The sequence below is a fragment of the Marmota flaviventris genome, chromosome X (assembly GCF_047511675.1).
Source record: "Marmota flaviventris isolate mMarFla1 chromosome X, mMarFla1.hap1, whole genome shotgun sequence".
Classification (NCBI taxonomy): Eukaryota; Metazoa; Chordata; class Mammalia; order Rodentia; family Sciuridae; genus Marmota; species Marmota flaviventris.
In genome coordinates this window covers 38,828,540-38,847,070 of record NC_092518.1, presented here as the reverse complement: position 1 = coordinate 38,847,070, position 18,531 = coordinate 38,828,540, and the positions used below count along the sequence as shown (strand labels likewise).

General features: G+C 39.2%; 1 protein-coding gene across 1 annotated transcript in view; it reads left to right on the top strand.

The window, feature by feature from the left end:
• The window catches only part of Slc9a7 (solute carrier family 9 member A7), a 137,041-nt gene extending 124,637 nt beyond the window's left edge, over positions 1-12,404 (top strand). Inside the window, exons 15-17 of the mRNA XM_027927284.2 lie at positions 1,338-1,420; positions 6,512-6,617; positions 11,455-12,404. Coding sequence (XP_027783085.1) covers positions 1,338-1,420; positions 6,512-6,617; positions 11,455-11,706 — 441 coding nt within the window. The 3' untranslated portion in view covers positions 11,707-12,404. The remainder of the gene's footprint in view (positions 1-1,337; positions 1,421-6,511; positions 6,618-11,454) is intronic.
• Positions 12,405-18,531: the final 6,127 nt, after the last annotated feature.

The following is an 18,531-nucleotide window of genomic DNA, read 5'->3' as shown; positions in this document are numbered from 1 at the left end:
AAAGATGAGGACTCTTTTGTTTTCCATTCTATTATAAAACAATAACAGTGACCAAATGGCACTTTTGGGGTCTTAGTGCCATGCATCACTTCTGTTTCTATCCCTATTTTTACTTTGAATCTGTATTGGTACATTATAATTACACATAATATTGGGATGCATTATGCCATACTCACATGTACACATGATATAATTTTATCAGTCTCATCCCCCAGTACCTTCCCTTGCTGTCCCTTTCTCCTTTCTGCTGATCCGCTTGCTGTACTGTACTATCAACCTGATTTTTTTTTTTTTTTTTTTGCAGGGGCAGGGAGAATTAGGGATTGAACTCAGGGGCACTCAACCACTGAGCCATATCCCCAGCACTATTTTGTATTTTATTTAGAGACAGGGTCTCACTCAGTTGCTTAGGGCCTTGCCATTGCTGAGGCTGGCTTTGAACTCATAATCCTCCTGCCTCAGTCTCCGAAGCTGCTGGGATTACAGGCATGTGTCACCACGCCCATCTCAACCTGATTTTTATATTATCTGTGCTGCTTATAATACTTGCACAGAACAGACTTTCCAAACCTCAAATTAATGTCTGATTTTTCAGGTTACTTTCAAAGTTAAATGATGAGGATGGTTGAGTTGGAATAACAAGAAATTTGCTACTTCAGGGTAAATAAAGTATCAGATTTTCTAGTTCTGGCGCTTTTCCCCTGCCTGCTAGCCCCATTTCCCTAAAGCTGGAAGGGAAACAAGTTACCAGATAACCTGAAGTACCTGGGAGGGACCTTCAGAGAACCCTTTGATTAGCTGGTCAGGAAACTCAACAAAAAGTGTGGCATTTCTAGGTCAACCTTGAAGGAGCCTGGAAAGTTGTTTTTATAGAAGCTTTCTTTAATATTTGCTGTATATTGATTTTTGACTTGCAAATATCTAGACTATTTTAGAACTGTGTAATTATTTAATATTTAATTATTAATTAAAAGGCACTTTGAGGAGAAAAGTACAATAGAAATACCAGAAGAAATTTTTTTACTAATATTCAGTTGATCTACCCACAGAACTAACCAAACCTTTCTGTCTTTGGGTTTACTCAGTTTCTGCTAAAGTATTACCTTTCAATATATTTGAAGCTTTGGTAGCATGAATATTTGATAATGTGTTCTAGATTTATAAACTTATAGTTCATAGGCCGGGGGTATATAGCTTGGTGGTAGAGTCTAGCATGCACCAAGCCCTGGTTCCTTCTCAGCACTGCAAAAAAATGTTACAGTTTAAAAAGAAGTTCCCCCACTATCTTTCAGATCCTTTTTCTGCAACTAAATATGTGTCCTCTTGTTTGTTCCTAGGATGGTCCAGATTCTGCTGGAGGAAACCGTACAAAGCAGGAGAGTGCATGGATATTCAGGCTGTGGTACAGCTTTGACCACAAGTATCCTTTTAAGTGGCATCCCATGTTCATAATACATTGACAGTGAAATTCACTTGTTGACTTGTCAGTGAATGAGTTCTGATGAGTAAAGAAAGATGAATGCTTGGAAGAGGTATACTCAATCCTGTCTTGGGACACATACATTGATCATTCAACTGTAGGTAGTCCTGGCAAGCATCCTCTGGCCAAGAGGTGTGGTTGCTTATTGTTAGAGTAGCCACCCCGCAGCCTGGTTGACTTGTAGCTTTCGAGAGCTTTGTGCCCAGGGGAATTTCACCTTTGTAAGTTAATTGGTTAAAATTACACAGTGAGCCATGCTTTAGTCAGAAAGGAAAATGGAGCTTTAGCAATTAATCCATGGGGGTGGGGGTAATTGCTGTTGATTGAACTTGGCCAACTCTGATCTCAGTGGTATAACTGGGCCACATGCATGGCAGACCCTATCCTTGGTCCCAGGTGAAGATTAAAAACCAAAATGTTAAACTTACATGATTTTTTTTTTTTTACATTCACATAGTGATCAAATGGGCAGATGGCTTTTTATAGTTTTGGGAGACATTGAAAATGCTCAAAAAATTTTTGTTGAAGTATAACAGATGCACAAGTATTTAAGTCATAAGTGCTTTGCAAATTATCATTTTAATTTGATACCAAACCAGTTAAGAAACAAAATTACCAGCCTCTCTCATGCCATAACTCCATTACTCCCTTTCTTCCACCCTATACATAGCCACTCTTCTTACTTCTAGCAACACTTAACAGTTTTACCTGTTTTTCAACATAATGTAAATGAGAAAATTTTGTATGTGTGTGTGTATTGTCTGACTTGTTTGTACGATTCATCTATGTGATGTTTATAGCCCTAGTTCATTTGCTCTCATTGCTACATAGTATTTCATTGTGTGCCTATGTCACAATTGTATTGTTGATGAACACTCAAGATTCCCCCTTTAGAACTGCTGTGAAAATACTGCTATGAACATTCTTATATACATCTTTGATGTATTATGCAAATGTTTTGTTGGGAATATACACAGGAGTAAAATTGTTGGATGTGTGTAGGTTTAATTTCAAAAGCTAGTACCAAAGTTTTCCAAAATGGTGATACTACCTTACACATTCAATCACTAGTCTATGAGAGCTCTAGTTACTCCATATTTTCATCAACAATTGATATCATCAGTCTTTTTAATTTTTGATGTTCTAGTGGTTTTGTAATGATATCTCATTGTGGCTTTAATTTACATTTCTCTGATAACTAATAGCACTTTTTCATACATTTACTAGCTATTCAATATATTCCTTTATGAAGTACCCATTCAAGCATCTTGCCCTGTTTTATCGTGGGTTGTCTGCTTTTTTCTTAATGATGTGTAAGAGTTGTTTATGTTCTGGATATGAGTCTTTTGCTAATTATGTATGATAAAAATACCTTCACCCACTTTGTTTTTTTTACTATTATGTATAATTATGCATAATAGTGGGATTGGGCTAGGGATGTGGCTCAAGCGGTAGCGCGCTCGCCTGGCATGCGTGCGGCCCAGGTTCGATCCTCAGCACCACATACAAACAAAGATGTTGTGTCCGCCAAATACTAAAAAATAAATATTAAAATTCTCAAAAAAAAAGAAACATAATAGTGGGATTAATTGTGACATATTCACATAGCATATTTGCTTCAATTCATTCTCCAGTACTTCCCCTTTTCCTCTCCTCCTTCTCCACTCTGTAACTTGCCTGTTCCCCTTAAAAACTATCTTTTGATGAACAAAAGGCCTTAATCCAATTGATTGATCTTTTCTGTTCTGATTAGTATCTTTGAAGCCAGTTTCCTGTGTTATCTTCTAGAAGCTTTATTCTTTATCTTCTGTGCATCTGGGTTTTTTTTTCTGAGTGATAGACATGGACAATGAAAAACTCTAGATAATCTGAGATGCTCTGGATGAGGTCATCATCCTTCAGAGATGATTTAAGCTTATGTCTGCCGAGTGGTCAGGTTATCGGCAGGCAATTTCAGATCATCTTAATGAATTTAGGAAAAAAGGTGATTTGAAGCTGGGCTTGAGTTCTCTGAGGGTTAGATATTTTCTCTTTGCCTTTTGTGTAGGGTCCCAACTTAAAGCCTTGGGTGTTCACATTTTCTTCTTTGGTGGCCTTAGGCTCATTATTGTAAGAGTAGATTATTAAAAAATTGAGTAAATCAAATAAGAAGTTCTTGGAAATTAAAATTTCTGAAATTAACAATAGAAATTTAATCATTACAACTTGAGTGTGGTGAAGACTGAATTGTTGATTTGGACGATAAAGTTGAGGGAAAAAAAACTTGAAGAATTAGAACAGAAAGTCAGAAATATGTTAAGAGAAGAGTGTCAGGATGTGAAGTTTAGACACAGATGGTCCAGATCACTTAGGATCTGAAAGGGAAAGATGGTGACAATGGAGGAAAAGATATACCAAAGGAATAATAGAAGAAAAATTCCCATTACTAAGGAATATACTTGTCTCTAAGTATAAGAGCTCACCAAGAGTGTGAGTAGGATGGACATATTCTGGGGGGATTTCATAACAACAAAAGGAAAAGATAGAACTTTTAAGGCTTTCAAAGAGAAAAGATAGGCAAACTCCAAAGGGCAAGAACCAGAGACTTCTCATTGAATATTAGAAGACCGTTGAACGATGTCTTCAAAGTTCTATGATGAAAAGTCTAAACCTACAATTGTACTCCTAAACTCTCAATCACAACTGAGAGAATAAGGAGTGTAGTTTCCAGATGTGCAAGAATTCAGAAAGTTTATTACCATCTAGACCCTATAACATATAAGAAAAATAACTTATGGATCAGACAAAAAATAGCCCCCAAAATGGGACAATGTTGGAGAAAAATTCTTTATTTAGCAACACACTCTAGAGTTCTCTTTTGAAAAAGTTTAGATGACAAATTATTATTTTTCACTTTATGTTACTATAACCACTCTGCTTGGTTATACAGTGAATAATATTCATACAGTGACATTATTGCATTTTTTGTATGTGCCAGAGATGGAACCCAGCATCTTATGCATGTTAGATAAGTGCTCTACAACTGAGCTACATCCCTGGCCCTGTAATATTATTACAAATGTTGCTTTATTGGTTTCTAACACTTACATTTATTCTATAGAAAAAAATAGAGAATTTATGTATTAGTTATAAAAGAGAAAGCATATCTTCAGTGTAAAATTAATTATAATAGAAATTGGAAAGAAGAGACAAGGAGTATTAATGACTTAAATTTATCATTCTTCATAGGAAGGACTTAAAGCTTCAGACTATAGCTTATAAATCAAGAAATAGGAAAAATGTATTATTTATAAAGATTTAATGACAGTTACCAGATCAACTAGTGCAGGAAAGAGAAGTTTAATGTTATTTTTTTCCCCTTCCAACAGTTGAGTATTTTAAAGTATGTATATTTATATACTAATCTTTTTAAGGAAGTTGTTTTAGGCCTTCTGGATTGGGGAAGTGGGGCTTACTGGCTGCCCCTTGACTCTTTTTTAAAAATTATTGTATACATACTTTTAGTTATTAATGGACCTTTATTTTATTCATTCATTTATATGCAGTGCTGAGAATCAAACTCAGTGCCTCACACATGCTAGGCAAGCACTCTACCACTGAGCCAGAACCCCAGCCCCCCCACCTTGACTCTTGACTTTTCATCATTGTACAGATCAGAGCCCCTGTCATCTTCTGAGTCATACAGGAGAAAACTGATAGACCTGTAGGGGCTATTCCCAAACTGAGTGAGCTCCTCCTATCCTGCACTTGTCCCCAGGACTGGGATTAAAGGACAGCAGCCAAAAGACAGCTCATTTTGTCTGTAAAGAGCTCCAGCAGAGCCCTCATGTCCATCCTTCTTCATTAAGTAATTCCCAACTAGAAGCATACCTCTGTGTTCCTCTTCCATTTCCTCCTTGGAGAAAGCTTCTTCCATGTGTGCTGCTCTAAATGAAGGCAAGAATTGGGGGTGCACTGAACAGCCTGTTCTCTTAGGCACAGACCACTGGGACATCTTCTTGTCTTCCATTAAAGTCTCTTGTCCATCCCTGTGGTGGCCATATGAGAGTCCAACTTTTCCACATTGCTTAGGATACAGATCTTATAATGGGCCTCTTTCATAATGGGGCAAGTGTTTCTTGGTGCTTCCAATATAGGGCTATGTATTTGGCCTCACAGATAGTCATTAACTGATGACCCCTGAGCTCTCTGCACATCAATTGACCTTTATGTTACAGCAGTGGTCTTGACAGAGCCTGTATTTGCCTCCTGTGGGACATTTGGCAATTTTTGGAAACAAAGTTATTGTCATAACTTGGGGAGGGGAATAAAGATGCTGCTGGCATCTAGTGGGTAACAGAGAAGCTGCTCAACTTCCTGCCACAACAAAGAATGACCTAGTCCCAAATATCAATAGTGTCAAGGTAAAGAAGCCCTGTGTTAAGAGTCTGGGAGAAAAGTGGCTGGTTCCCTATAATGGGAAGTTGGAAGGTTTATTGTCTAAATAACCTTACTGAAATAATTTCACCATGCCAAGTCCCAGTTTTCTCTTTTATAGTACCTCCAGGTTGCCTTTGAGGTCCTGCCCAACTCAAACATCTCCACTGTATGCCCTGTAGTTAGAGTGGATACTTACAGAGAACAAGGGCAGAGGAGACTCTGCAGTACCTGCTCCCCAGGGACACTATCTCCTTTTTCCAAGATTTGAGTGGGTTGTGTGTCAAAATCTGAAATGCTAATTCGAACTAAAATAAAGTCAGAAGTGTGTTCTAATCAATCAAATATTCTTTTTAATTGACAATTGAAAATCACCAACCTGTGAGTTACTAGTTACCATTTAAGTTACTAGTTACCATTTAAGCCTGATGAAGTATAGCTCATTTCATACTGTTGCAGGTACAAGTATTTCCTGTGTTGTACTGATAAAAAGGAGAGAAAGAAAACTTTTTGTGGGTAGAATGTAGGACAGTTTACTTTTGGGGATTTTTAAACAAATTTTGTTGTGCATTGTGTTTCCTTTGCAACCATTTATCCTTAATTCTCTTCTTAAAGTTACTTGAAGCCCATCCTCACACACAGCGGTCCCCCTCTAACCACCACTCTTCCCGCCTGGTGTGGTTTGCTGGCCCGATGTCTGACTAGTCCCCAGGTGTATGATGTAAGTACAGTATGTCAGTATGGTGTTCCTGCTCACTCTGCCAGGGAAGCCTCTTACCTAGGAAGAAGAAACCAATCACACTCGTACCTCTATAGCCTCACATTTTCCTTGTATAATAAGATGATTAGAAATGGCAAATTTGCATATGGTTATATTCTTTGCACAGTAATAAGAGAAATCTTTTACCAGGATTACAACTGCCAAGTTACCAAGTATTGTAACCCACTGCTACTGTGCAGTCAGTGAGCACAGTAGTTCTGTGTAGCTGTCATCCCAAAGCCTCCAGGGCCTCTGCTTACCCCCTTCAGAGGAAAGCAACTGTTGAAAAGGCCAAATGACAGAACTCTACACCTTCAAAGCCAGCTGAGCTGCCTCCTTGGGGAAGCAGGTTCTGCCTGGTGAGAATGCAGTTCTACCCTGACCTTTTCTTTGAATTTTCACCAAATGTGAGAACAGCATTCATGAATGTCTCCTTCTCTTAAAGACAGTTGAGCCCTCCAGCATCCTCAGGACCTCCCCATATAAAAATGAAAATCCGCCAGGCACAATGGCACATGCCTGTAATCCCAGCAGCTTGGGAAGCTGAGGTGGGGGTATCATAAATCCAAGACCAGCCTCAGCAACTTGGTGAGGCCCTAAGCAACTTAGTGAGACCCTGTCTCAAAATTTTTGAAAAGGCTGGGGATGTAATCAGTGGTAAAATACCCCTGGGTTAAATTTCCAATACTAAAATAAATAAATAAAATTAATGATAATAATAATAATAATAATAATAAATCATGTGCCACATGTGATAAACTGTTTTCAGATTAGAAAATAATGGATAGTGAGGCTAGGGATACTGTAGCTCAGTGGTAGAGCATGTGCCTAGCATGTATGAGGCCCTGAATTTGTTCCCAGTACTGACAAACAAGCACAAAAAAACACCTTCAGTAAAATGGTGAGATTATCATTTTCCCAGAATTGTTCTTGCTTTGTAAAGTGGTTTTTAACAATAATGGTAACTTTTTAATATAATATCTATCAGCCTAAACAATAGTGCTAGTGTTATTTTGTATCAGAAGGACTCAAACCAACAGATTAAAAAGTTAGTTTTTAAATTTCTTATCCAGCACTACTGTGTATAAGAAAGGTCATGTTAATTTTGAAGGCTAAATGGTTTGCTTATTTTGGACCTCTGTTTAAAGTGGAATTGTGGCTACTTGAAGGCATGTCATCACTGAGACAAAGTGTGCTGACGTGCCACCATTGCATCTTCCACTAATGAAGCTCCAACTAATTATACCTTTAAAATATTTTCTAATCAAAAGTTTACTAACTATTCCCTTGTTCATAGATAAGGGATATCAGTACTAGTTTGGACTCAGCATAAACTCAGCCAAATGGGGCACATGATGTCATTTACAGTTATGTACCTTTAAAGTGCTTCTCTCACCAGTTCAAGAGACTACTCAAGGTTTGCTTCCCGGAGTAATGTTTGGGCTCTGGACTTGTCACAGCCAACTTAAGATGGGTTGACTTGGGCTACCAGGAACAATGCTGCTGCTGGCCTTTTGTGCTAGGGTCCTGCCTAGGGTCTCAGCCAGCTCCAGATACAATGAGGACTGCTGCTGAGTGAATGGGAGAAAAGGATCTTTTCACAGTTAGCAGTTGAGGAAACCAAAGTTGAGAGAGGCAGAGGGGCTCCCTGTGGAGTGTAGTGCTGGGTGAGAGTCTCCCACTCAGAGTTCTTGTGGCTGTTTTGATACTTGTTATGTGGTTCTCACCAATCACCTAGGGTGTTTTATACTTGGTTAAGTTTATTTGGAGGTATGTAGGATGTTCATTATTTCTACAAACTCCAGACTACTTAGGTTTGTTATCCACCAAGAAAACAGTGTTCTTCCACTTTTGAAGAGACCTATGGTTGGGGCTCGGTGGTAGGGGCTCGGTGGTAGGTGCTCGCCTAGCATGCTTGAGGCACTGAGTTTGATCCTCAGCACCACATAAATGTAAAATAAAGATGTTGTGTCCACTTAAAACTAAAAAATAAATATTTACAAAAGAGACCTATTGTTATTTTCAGTGTACAAATTCCTACAACACACTTGTTTTTAGGGTTATTTCACTGCATTTTTATAGCAGCCTTTACTAGACAACTAGTTATATAATGATATACACCTTCAGCTTCCTAAAATTCCACCGATCCTATCACCTAGAATTCCAGGGAGTGGGTTGGTTTCATCAGCTTTATGTGACACTCGTTAAGCTTTTTTTTTTTTTTTTAATGTTTTTAGTTGTAGATGCACACAATACTTTTATTTTATTTATTTAATTTTATGTGATGCTGAGGATTGAACCCAGTGCCTCACAGGTGCTAGGCAAGTGCTCTACCACTGAGCCACATCCCCAGCCCTCCTTCAGCTTTGATATAGGAGTCACTCTCCATCTGGGTCTCAAGATGTCTTTGTTTCTGAATGACTTTTCCTTTGGTACTATCTGGGCTGGTGGGTGTCATAAATGGAATGGGTCAGTATCTGGTCTTATTTTCTCCCACCAGTGAATTTTGTCCCTGTGTTCCTCTATAAGAATAATCAGGCCACACTGAAGTTCATGTCCAGGGTGCTATGTGGGCTTTCCTTCATTTGTAGAATTACCCTCACATGTAGTTGATCTGTATTCCTCTCTATCCCTTTTTGGCTTTAAACCTTGAAACAGTAAAGTATGTATCAGAACTGTCTCCCTGAAAACTGGTAGTAAAGAGCATTGACAGACATATGTTGAAGAGATGGACAAAACCATTACTTAGCACATGTCTGAACAGTAGAACTGGGATGTGCTAAGACAAGGAAAGAGGACTCCCTGGGAGCTGGAAACCCAAATGGGGCACATGATGTCATTTGTTGTTAAAACTATTGGAGGATAGATTGAACTTCAGGGCTTTCTAAACACTAAGGCAGAGGAAGAAATTTGGGAGTTTGGAGCAAGTTTTAGAACTGTGCTCTAAATATCAGCCTGAGTACAGAATTTGTTTTTTGTCATGCATCTCTATCCTGCCTCCTTCCAGTGGGTATTTGAGGCAGCAAGTGAAGTGGAATTGTGTGTTTGCCTGTTAAAAATGCTAGAGCACTCCCAGGGTTATGTGGAGTCACATTGTGCACTGTGTATGGAGAAGTAAGTTGACATCACTGACAAACAATGCAGAAAACAAGCATGTGCTTGTCACCAGTAAATACACAGGAGATGCACTGGGAGAGAAGTGAGAAAGACTCAACCCAGGAATCCTCTTAGCTCAATGTGTTTACCAAGCATTCATGTAGCACCTACTACAGGATGAGTGTCCCTTGACCAAAAGACTTAGGACCAAAAGTGTTTTAGATCTCAGAACTTAGATTTTTTAATATTTGCATATATGTAATGAAATATCTTGGGTATGAGACCAAGTCTAAACACAAAATTCATTTATGTTTCATATATACCTTGTATGTATGGCCTGAAAGTAATTTTAGATAATATTTATAATAATTTTGTGATGAAACAAAATTTGAGAACTATCAGACTTCTATGACGTCAACACTCCAAAAAGTTTCTGAGTTCAGAACATTTCAGATACACAGATACTTAACTCGTATGAGATAAGTTCCATTAAGGAAGGGCACCAAGAAGAGGGAAAGAGGTCAATGCCCTTTGGTAGTTTATCATCTAGATGGGAGTATGTCCAGGTTGCACTTGGGGCAGGCAATGGACCAGGGTGGTATCCCAGACAGAGGAGAGATACATGGGACTTCAGGTGTGTTTGCCATCCAAGTTGCATTCTTTGACAACCCTCAATACAGCAGAGCCATGACCCTCCCTTTGTTTTGCTGGTGTAACCCATTGGAGGGAGAAAGGTTTTATCTGACATTACTCTGTCTCCTGACACTCTCCCTACCATTTGTTACTTTCAAGAGGCTATGACTTTGTTAACGCCTGCCTTGTTTAGCCTTGTTTGTTTTGCTACAACTATTGCTTAGCATGAGATACTATTCTAGTCCTTTTCCTGAACAGCTGATTTTTTTCACATCCTTTATGTGGAAAAAATGAATCTAGAGGCAGTATCAATTCTAACTCTGCTTCCTGTCAGCTGGACAACCTCAGGCAGATTTTACTGATTCACTAGTTCAGGTTTTCTACTCTGATCAGGGTGTTTACACCCTTCACAGAGGAGGGGTAAGGATCAAACGAGGGCTTATGTGAAGTTCCTGGCAAGTGTGTTATAGAAGCTCAATAAAATGTACTCTTCCTCTTTATCATTTGCTTCATGCTCCTGAGGACAGGCTTTCCATCAGGGTTTTTTTGTGGAAATACCAGAGGGAAAATGGAGGAAATGCTAATCATGGTTTGTCCTCTCTACTCAATTGCTAACTAGGGCAAAGACTAGTTCAAATGTAAACAAAGTGGGTTTAGGATGCTTTGTGTAGGGCTGTAGGCCCACCTGAAAGACCTACCCAGAGAAAGAGTCCCAGGAACCTATTTCCAGTGATTGCCCAGTTACCTTACCCATAACTTCCTGTCTTTGTGGGCTGAAAAGCTGAAATTGAGCTGGTCTCCCTTCTTTCTTTTGCCACTAATCCTGACTACCAGGCATTTGAAATGAAAACTACTTGCTGGTGCTCAAAGTCTTGGTTCAAAGTCCAACATCAGTGCTTTGCATTGAATAATACTACATAATTTCCATCCCATGACTGCACTAGAGGCACAAGCAGGCAATTTTCATAACCCCTAAGGTGCTGATGAGGACTTGGGATTGGAGGGCTCCTGCCCAGGAAGATATAAGTGTCCCACTTTTATTGTTATTGTTGTTATTTATGCCTTTCAGAACCAAGAGCCACTGAGAGAAGAAGACTCTGATTTCATCCTGACCGAGGGTGACCTCACCTTGACCTATGGAGACAGCACAGTGACTGCCAATGGCTCCTCAGGCTCCCACACAGCCTCCACGAGTCTTGAGGGTGGTCGGAGAACAAAGAGCAGCTCTGAGGAAGTGCTGGAGCGAGACCTGGGAATGGGAGACCAGAAGGTTTCAAGCCGGGGTACCCCTCTTGTGTTTCCTCTGCAGGAAAATGCGTGACTGTCCCCCGAAATCCTGATATGCTGGGGTAGGCCCCTGGAGTTGAGGATGGCTACATGCCCCAGTGTTGTTTGAGGTGGGGCATTGACTGGATTGAACTAATGCTTCTATTTTGTTGGGGTTTGAAGCTATCTTAACACTTAAAATTTAACCCGAGACTCAGATGGTGAAGCTAGAGTGTCTCTAAATCAAGACGATAGCAGACCTATTCCCACTTTTTCACATAGTAGTGCGCTGTTTCAGAGTTAAGCAAACACAAAAATAGCATGCTTTCATGGTCTCTTAATTCATCCACCTGTGCTCTTTGAATAAGGCAGGGCAAGTATTGGAGATTCTACCCATGAGAAGCTTCATCTCAGCACATAGCAGTGCCAGTCTAGCTGGCTTGAGGAACATCAAGTCAGGGGAGAACAGGCTAGAAGAAAGACCATGAAGGAAGGCAGTTGAGATTGGCCCGCCAAGAATTCTGGGATGCTGGTGTTAAACGGGACAGAAAAAGCTATTTGAGTGGAGGCCCTGGCACTGAAGGCTACAGGACTGCATTCTCCTATCAGGATCCCTGACTTTATGCAACCTGTGTTTTCTTCTAGACTGAAGATTAGAAATGATATCCATGAACATTTCAGTGTGGGGAAAAGAATTCTAGTTTCTTCTCTGAAAATCTTCATAAAGAAGTTACTGGGATGTTTAAAACCAAAGGCAAATTGTGTTATTCTGTTGTTTTTAAATTAATCTGAGGACAGAAGGGGTTTAGAAAACCATGGTATCACTGCAAGAATCATTTAACTTTTGAGGGCTACCAGATAGCCCACTATCTGGAAAATGATCAGTAAGACTGAGGTATATACCATAGAGTTAGCGATAACACCAAAATTTGTAGGATGCTTTTATCAGGGAAAGAAAAAGCAGCAAGAGCCCAAACAGGCAATAGGCTAGTATTCAGAGGGAAAGGGATCTCAATGTGAAAATAAAACCTGCAAAGAAAATACAAGATAGACATCTTAAGACTCAGTAAAATTCCAAACTTTGAGCTGATGTATGCATGCTATTCAGTGGCCACATGAGAAATCGGAGTAAACATTATTCAACCCAATAGAAAGTTTCATCTTAGATAGGATTAGGAATCAGGTGTCTTTACAGCAAGTATCATTTTCTGGATATCTGGAGAGAGTATTGCACCAGCTTAATTTGTAGATGTGGTTTGAAACTTGGGTTTTCAATTTGTGTTCTTTCTGGGTGAAATATTCTGCCTGCCCACACCTGTGGTAGGTGAAACACTGAGAGAACTCTTGGGACAGTTTTTTTCTCCACTCATCTCTGTGCTTTAGTGCTAGCATTGTTGGCAAATCAATTTCTAAAACAAATGTCTTCAAAATGTGAGTGTTTTTCTTCCTATGGTAGACAAATAAATTAGTGTCTTAGTACCATACACCCATAATGAGTCAGCCATTTAACCTTCTTAACTCACATCTTTTTTTTTGTTGTTTATTTATTTATTTATTTATTTTATGTGGTGTCAGGGATTGAACCCAGTGCCTCATGCATGTTAGGCAAGCTCTACCACTGAGCCACAACCCCAGCCCCTTAACTCACACTTTTCATGGTTAATTTCTCTCTTGCCCAGGCTGGCCTTGAACTCCTGGGCCCAAGTGATCCTCCTCTCCCAACCTCCCAGTAGTTAGGACTATAGGTACGGGCCACCATGGTAATTGTTATTTTTAAAATAGGTCATAGCTTCACAACTTTCAGAGTTTGAATTGGTAATTTGTTTAAGTAAGGAAAAATTTATTTGATGAGGTTGAGCCACATGAGATTGATGATTTTCAACTATTTTTCAAAATCCAAAATAGCAGTTTCATATAGATTAATATAAGATAATTGAATGCATTTTATTCATCTCTCTCCTTTCCATAGTAAAGTACATTATGATTTTATGGTCATCTGTGGATTTTGTAAGTCTGCTAAAAGCTAAACAATGTACCTAACCCCCTGAGACCTCAGGGTCACTAGGCCAGCAAAGGACTTCAGAAGACCTGCACCCCACAGCCATAGAATAAGCTTTTTTATGTTTCAGCCCCTAGAAGGTTGTGGGTTCAAGTTGTAGACAACAGCTGCCACACTTAGCAGAAGGTTGGAATTTTGTCCATGTGATTGGACCCAGAACCATCAAGCAGTGTTTGTTTTATAGTTATCTCAGTAATGACCAGTACACCATATAAACTTAGAAGATGAGACTGGGGGGGGGGGGGTGGCTTTTTTTTTTTTTTTTTTTTGAGATGGGGTTTCGCTAAATTTCCCAGGCCAGACCTCAGCTTGTCATCCGCCTGCTTCAGCCTCTAAGTAGCTGGGATTACAGGTGTGCACCTTCCCCTCCCTCCCTCCCTCCCTCTCTCTCTCTCTCTCTCTCTCTCTCTCTCTCTCTCTCTCTGTGTAGGTTAGGTTGGTTTACTCTTTGGTTGGGTCTGTATAAAGCCTTTGCTCATCCTTTATGCTGGAGGGGAAAAGCTTAGAGAAAAGTCCTAGTGATTATTCTTGAAAAAAACCCAACCATTCACTGCAAAGCTTTGTTATTCTTTTGGATTTCTAGGAAGCGTTCAGAAGATTGTAAGAAATTACCTTCTTAGGGAAGAAAAATAACCATTTTGCTTCCCAGCCTAGTCTTAGGTCAATCGATAAATTGTTGTGTTTTCCCCCAAAAGGCCATCCTTTAGTCTTCATTGAAAACCTTTTGTTCCAACCTTATTAAATATAAGTAAATACAGATTTTCCGAGACCAAAACTAGAGTTATAATTATTTGATTGAGTCTTTTATTCAGCAGATTGAAGTAAGTCACTTTGACCTATGGTCCTAAGTTTTGTGTGCAAAGTGTGGAGAGTTTTGACCTTACCAAGGGTTTGGGAAGGGAAATCCATTTATTGAAATGGTTCCATATCAAAAAGCATTATGACTAGACTGCATGGAGAAAAGTAAGAATGCCACAAAGCCCAGAAATCATCTAGCTCAAGGCCAACCAGCTACTGTTGGTCTGGCATAAAAAACAGACTGATATTGCTGAATAATGGTGTATCCAATTAAACAAAAATCTTCTGAGAAAGTAATCCCAACTCATCCTTCACACATATTTGTTCAAGTTAAGGGGGGGTGATGTTTCAGCCAAGTCAGAGGGTCTAAAGCAGAGGTTCTGCACCCTGCCTGCATATTAGGATCACATGGCTGTTTTTTTTTTTTTTTTTTTTTGACATAATGACATTACTTTCCAAGATTTGGATTCACTAGCTTTGGGGTAGGACCTGGCATCCACACTTTGTTTTGAAACTCCAGGAGTTCCTAATGTGCAGCCAGGGTTGAGAGCCTTTTGGCTAGAGCTTTCTTTGGACCCTGTTTGGTACTTTAGTTAAAATAATGGCCTAGCAAGTTAAGGGTTTATTTTTTAAAATTTATTGGTGCATTATAATTATACATCATAGTAATATTATGATACAGTCATTTATGCACATAGCATAAATTATTCTTTCATTCCCCCTATACCTCCCCTTTCCCTCTCCTGATCCCTTCTCTACTGATTTCACGAAGTCCCTTTTCTCTCTAGCTTCTGAGTATGAGAAAACATATAGGACCCTTGACTGTTAGTCATGAGGAACAAACCAAGTCAATAATACAGCCTAGGCAGCTATGAGAAAGTTTTGAGTTAATCTTTGCAGAACTCAAGGACATACTCCATAAAATTCAACTGCAAAGATTACATTTGACAGCCTTAGAGCCTCCAAGGAGATAAGGATAACAAGTGTGTGTGGGGGGAGAATTTAAAACTTGTCATCTTCCTTCCCATTTGTGAGGAGAGAGGGAGGAGGATTTTTGTCTTAACTGAGCTTCTGATTAGTCAACATGAAGGTTTCTGGGAATCTGGCTTTTAAATTTCATATGGAATTAAGTTAATAGCCTCTTTTGTGGTCAAGCTTTCCTTGTCTTTCTCTTGTTCCCATGCCTGAATTTGTGTTGGATTCCTGAGAATAAGGGTGGGCCTGTTGAGTGCCAGAACACAGGGGAAAGTTGTGGTCACTTTGCTGTCACATGATGGACAGCAGATAAAAATTCCTGCCATTCTTTTTGATAAGAATGGTAGTTCCCATTCTTTGTGGGAACTACCAGCAAACCCAACCTTTGCTAGAGAAGGAATTTTGGAATTCAAGTAAGACTGCAATTCTTCTTAGGAAACAAGCACAGGAAGGGCATATGGATTCTGAGCCTCCAAGGTACTCACTGGGGTGACGAGACAAATGAGTGTTGATGCCTCGAAGTCAAAAGTCACACTGAAACATCAAATATCTCATCAAGCAAACAGCACGGGGCTCTTCAGGCTATTTTCTAGACCCAAAAATATCCTCTGTGGTTTGGCTGACAAATGAAGTCCCTTTAGAATAAATGCAAAATGATATCTCCGCTATCCATGAACATTTCAGTCTGGGACAAAGAATGAATAGTTCCTTCTAAAATAGAGGCCTGTTTCACATTGTCCCACCCCCAACATTTCACTCCCTCTCTTTGTCTTCAGTGGAAGTTAATGTAATCATACCAGATATTTCATGTGAACCAGTGATTTCTAAATATAGAAACACCACCAATGTATTTATTGAAGATCAGCAGCAGGGCCATTGAGCGACTCATCAGAGATGAAAATACCCACTTTGAAACCTGCCTTATACCCACTGTAAGTTCTAAGAGTTGTATCAGAAGCTGACAGTAGCATCCATTGTAAAATTCAGCCTGGAATGAGGGCTACTGGTAAGTCAGCTTCCCAACAAGATAAGTATGTGACTTCTTTTTCCACCCTAGAAGTAGAGAACTTGACGATGTCTTTGATGCCTGCCTTTTGACATTGATTCTGTAGATTAGTTATCCAGAGTCAGATAAATTACCCTGGTATCATTGAGTTCTTATCACTTCTGTTGGTTTCTAAGTGAGAATCTGGCTTTCTAGTGTCATCTGCTGCATGCTGGTAACAGTAAGTTGAAGGAATTTAGTAGCCAAGAGTCATAGTTTAGAAACAACACATCTGAATGCTGCTTCCACCACTTTGATATCTGAAAAGATCTTCCCCCACTTTAAAGCCTAGTGAAACAGTATGGAGAGAAATACTGCAGAAACCGATGCTACCATCTAACTAGGAAAGGCAAGTAGATTCTTTTGACAATCTTTTAAAACAAGACCTAGACACAAACCATTTTTTTTGCAAACATGTCTTGTCACCCAGGGGTAGCAAAAATTGAAGAGAAAAACCAAAGTTGTTGATCTTAGTTTTATTTTCCTAAGCAGGGTATACTATAACTGGCCCAAATAGAATGCACAGGCTGTCAGATTTCAGCCACCTGAGCCTTGGGGAAGATGAGAAAGAAAGTCTGTCTGCTGTGCTACCTTCTGAAAAGGTCTGAAGCAGACCTGAGTGCATGCAGCAAAGGTCACCTTCTCATTCTGATGGCCATCCTTTAAAAAAAGGCTTAATGGAATTGCCAAATGTCACCATAATCTCTCAACTCTTGGCCAGTGGAAAAATTGTCTAAGCCTCTATATGTTGGAGGAACTCAGAAAAGAACTTGTAAACAGCACAAAGCGTCATCTGCTGTCTAAAGCACTTTTAAGAAGTTACCATCCAGGTGTTACTGGGTGATTAACTGCATGTACATTCGGGGACTAACTTTTGTTATGATTATTTCATTGTGGGCTTTGGAGAAGTAGAGGAATGATTTTCAGTTGTATAGGTGTTAAGTCTATGGTTTTGTAATTTTATTACTGAAATTGCTTCTTCAAAGTGTGATTTCAGCTCCTTCTAGATTATCTCTTTATGTTTTCATAAAATGCATCTGATACTACTTACTTGGGAAGTTTTATTGTGTCCATTAAAATGATTAAATGGGAAGGCCACCAAGATCCATTTAATAACTGAACAGCAACTTTTTGAAGTAGAATAGGGTGAATTTAACATGGAATGATGTGACCTTCTGGGGAACTTTTTATAGAGGGTTTACTTATTGTATTTGGGGAGATTTTTTTTCTTCTATTTCCATTCAATAGTAGCAAACTGGTGGTTTTATAATATTAAAATTATACTATGTTATATAAATACACATTATATAAATGACATTGAAGTATGTTGTAACTGTGAAAAATTAAAGACCTGAAGTTATCTACCTTTATGTGCAATAAGGAAAACTGCCGTAGGCCCCCCAAAGTGGTATCTTTTCCCTAGCATTTTACTTAATGTTTGCCTTTGTGTAGATGTGTAGATTGCTGTTGTAAAGCTAGCCATGTGTTTTCCTGCCCTTTACTGATATTTAACACATTTTCTCAAAGCTTTTTTTTTTTTTTTTTTACGAAACTCAAAATAAAAAGATTAACTGGCTGAGTTGTTCTTATTTTGTATTTTTAAAGTGTCATCCACTAGTAGAAGAATTTAGTATGACCCTATTTCTAGTCTGTTTCTTTCCCTCATAGAAAAGTTCTTTTCTGGGTGGAAGCTATTCCTCTCCAAGGGAATTCATTTAGACTAGGGTTGGCAAACTAAAGTCAGCTTCTGAACCAAATCCAGCCCACTGCCTGTTTTTGTAAATAAAGTTTTATTGGCATCCACTACACTCATTCATTTGCATACCGTCTGTGACAGTTTTCATGCTGCTGAGGCAGAGCTGAGGAGTTGTGACAGAGTTTGTACAGCCCATAATGCCTAAGCTAATTACTATGTGGCCCTTTCCCAAGAAAGTTCTTGCCCAGCCCCTGATTTAGATGCTTGAAGAAATTCAGTTTTAAAAGAGTATAAAAATCGTGGCAAC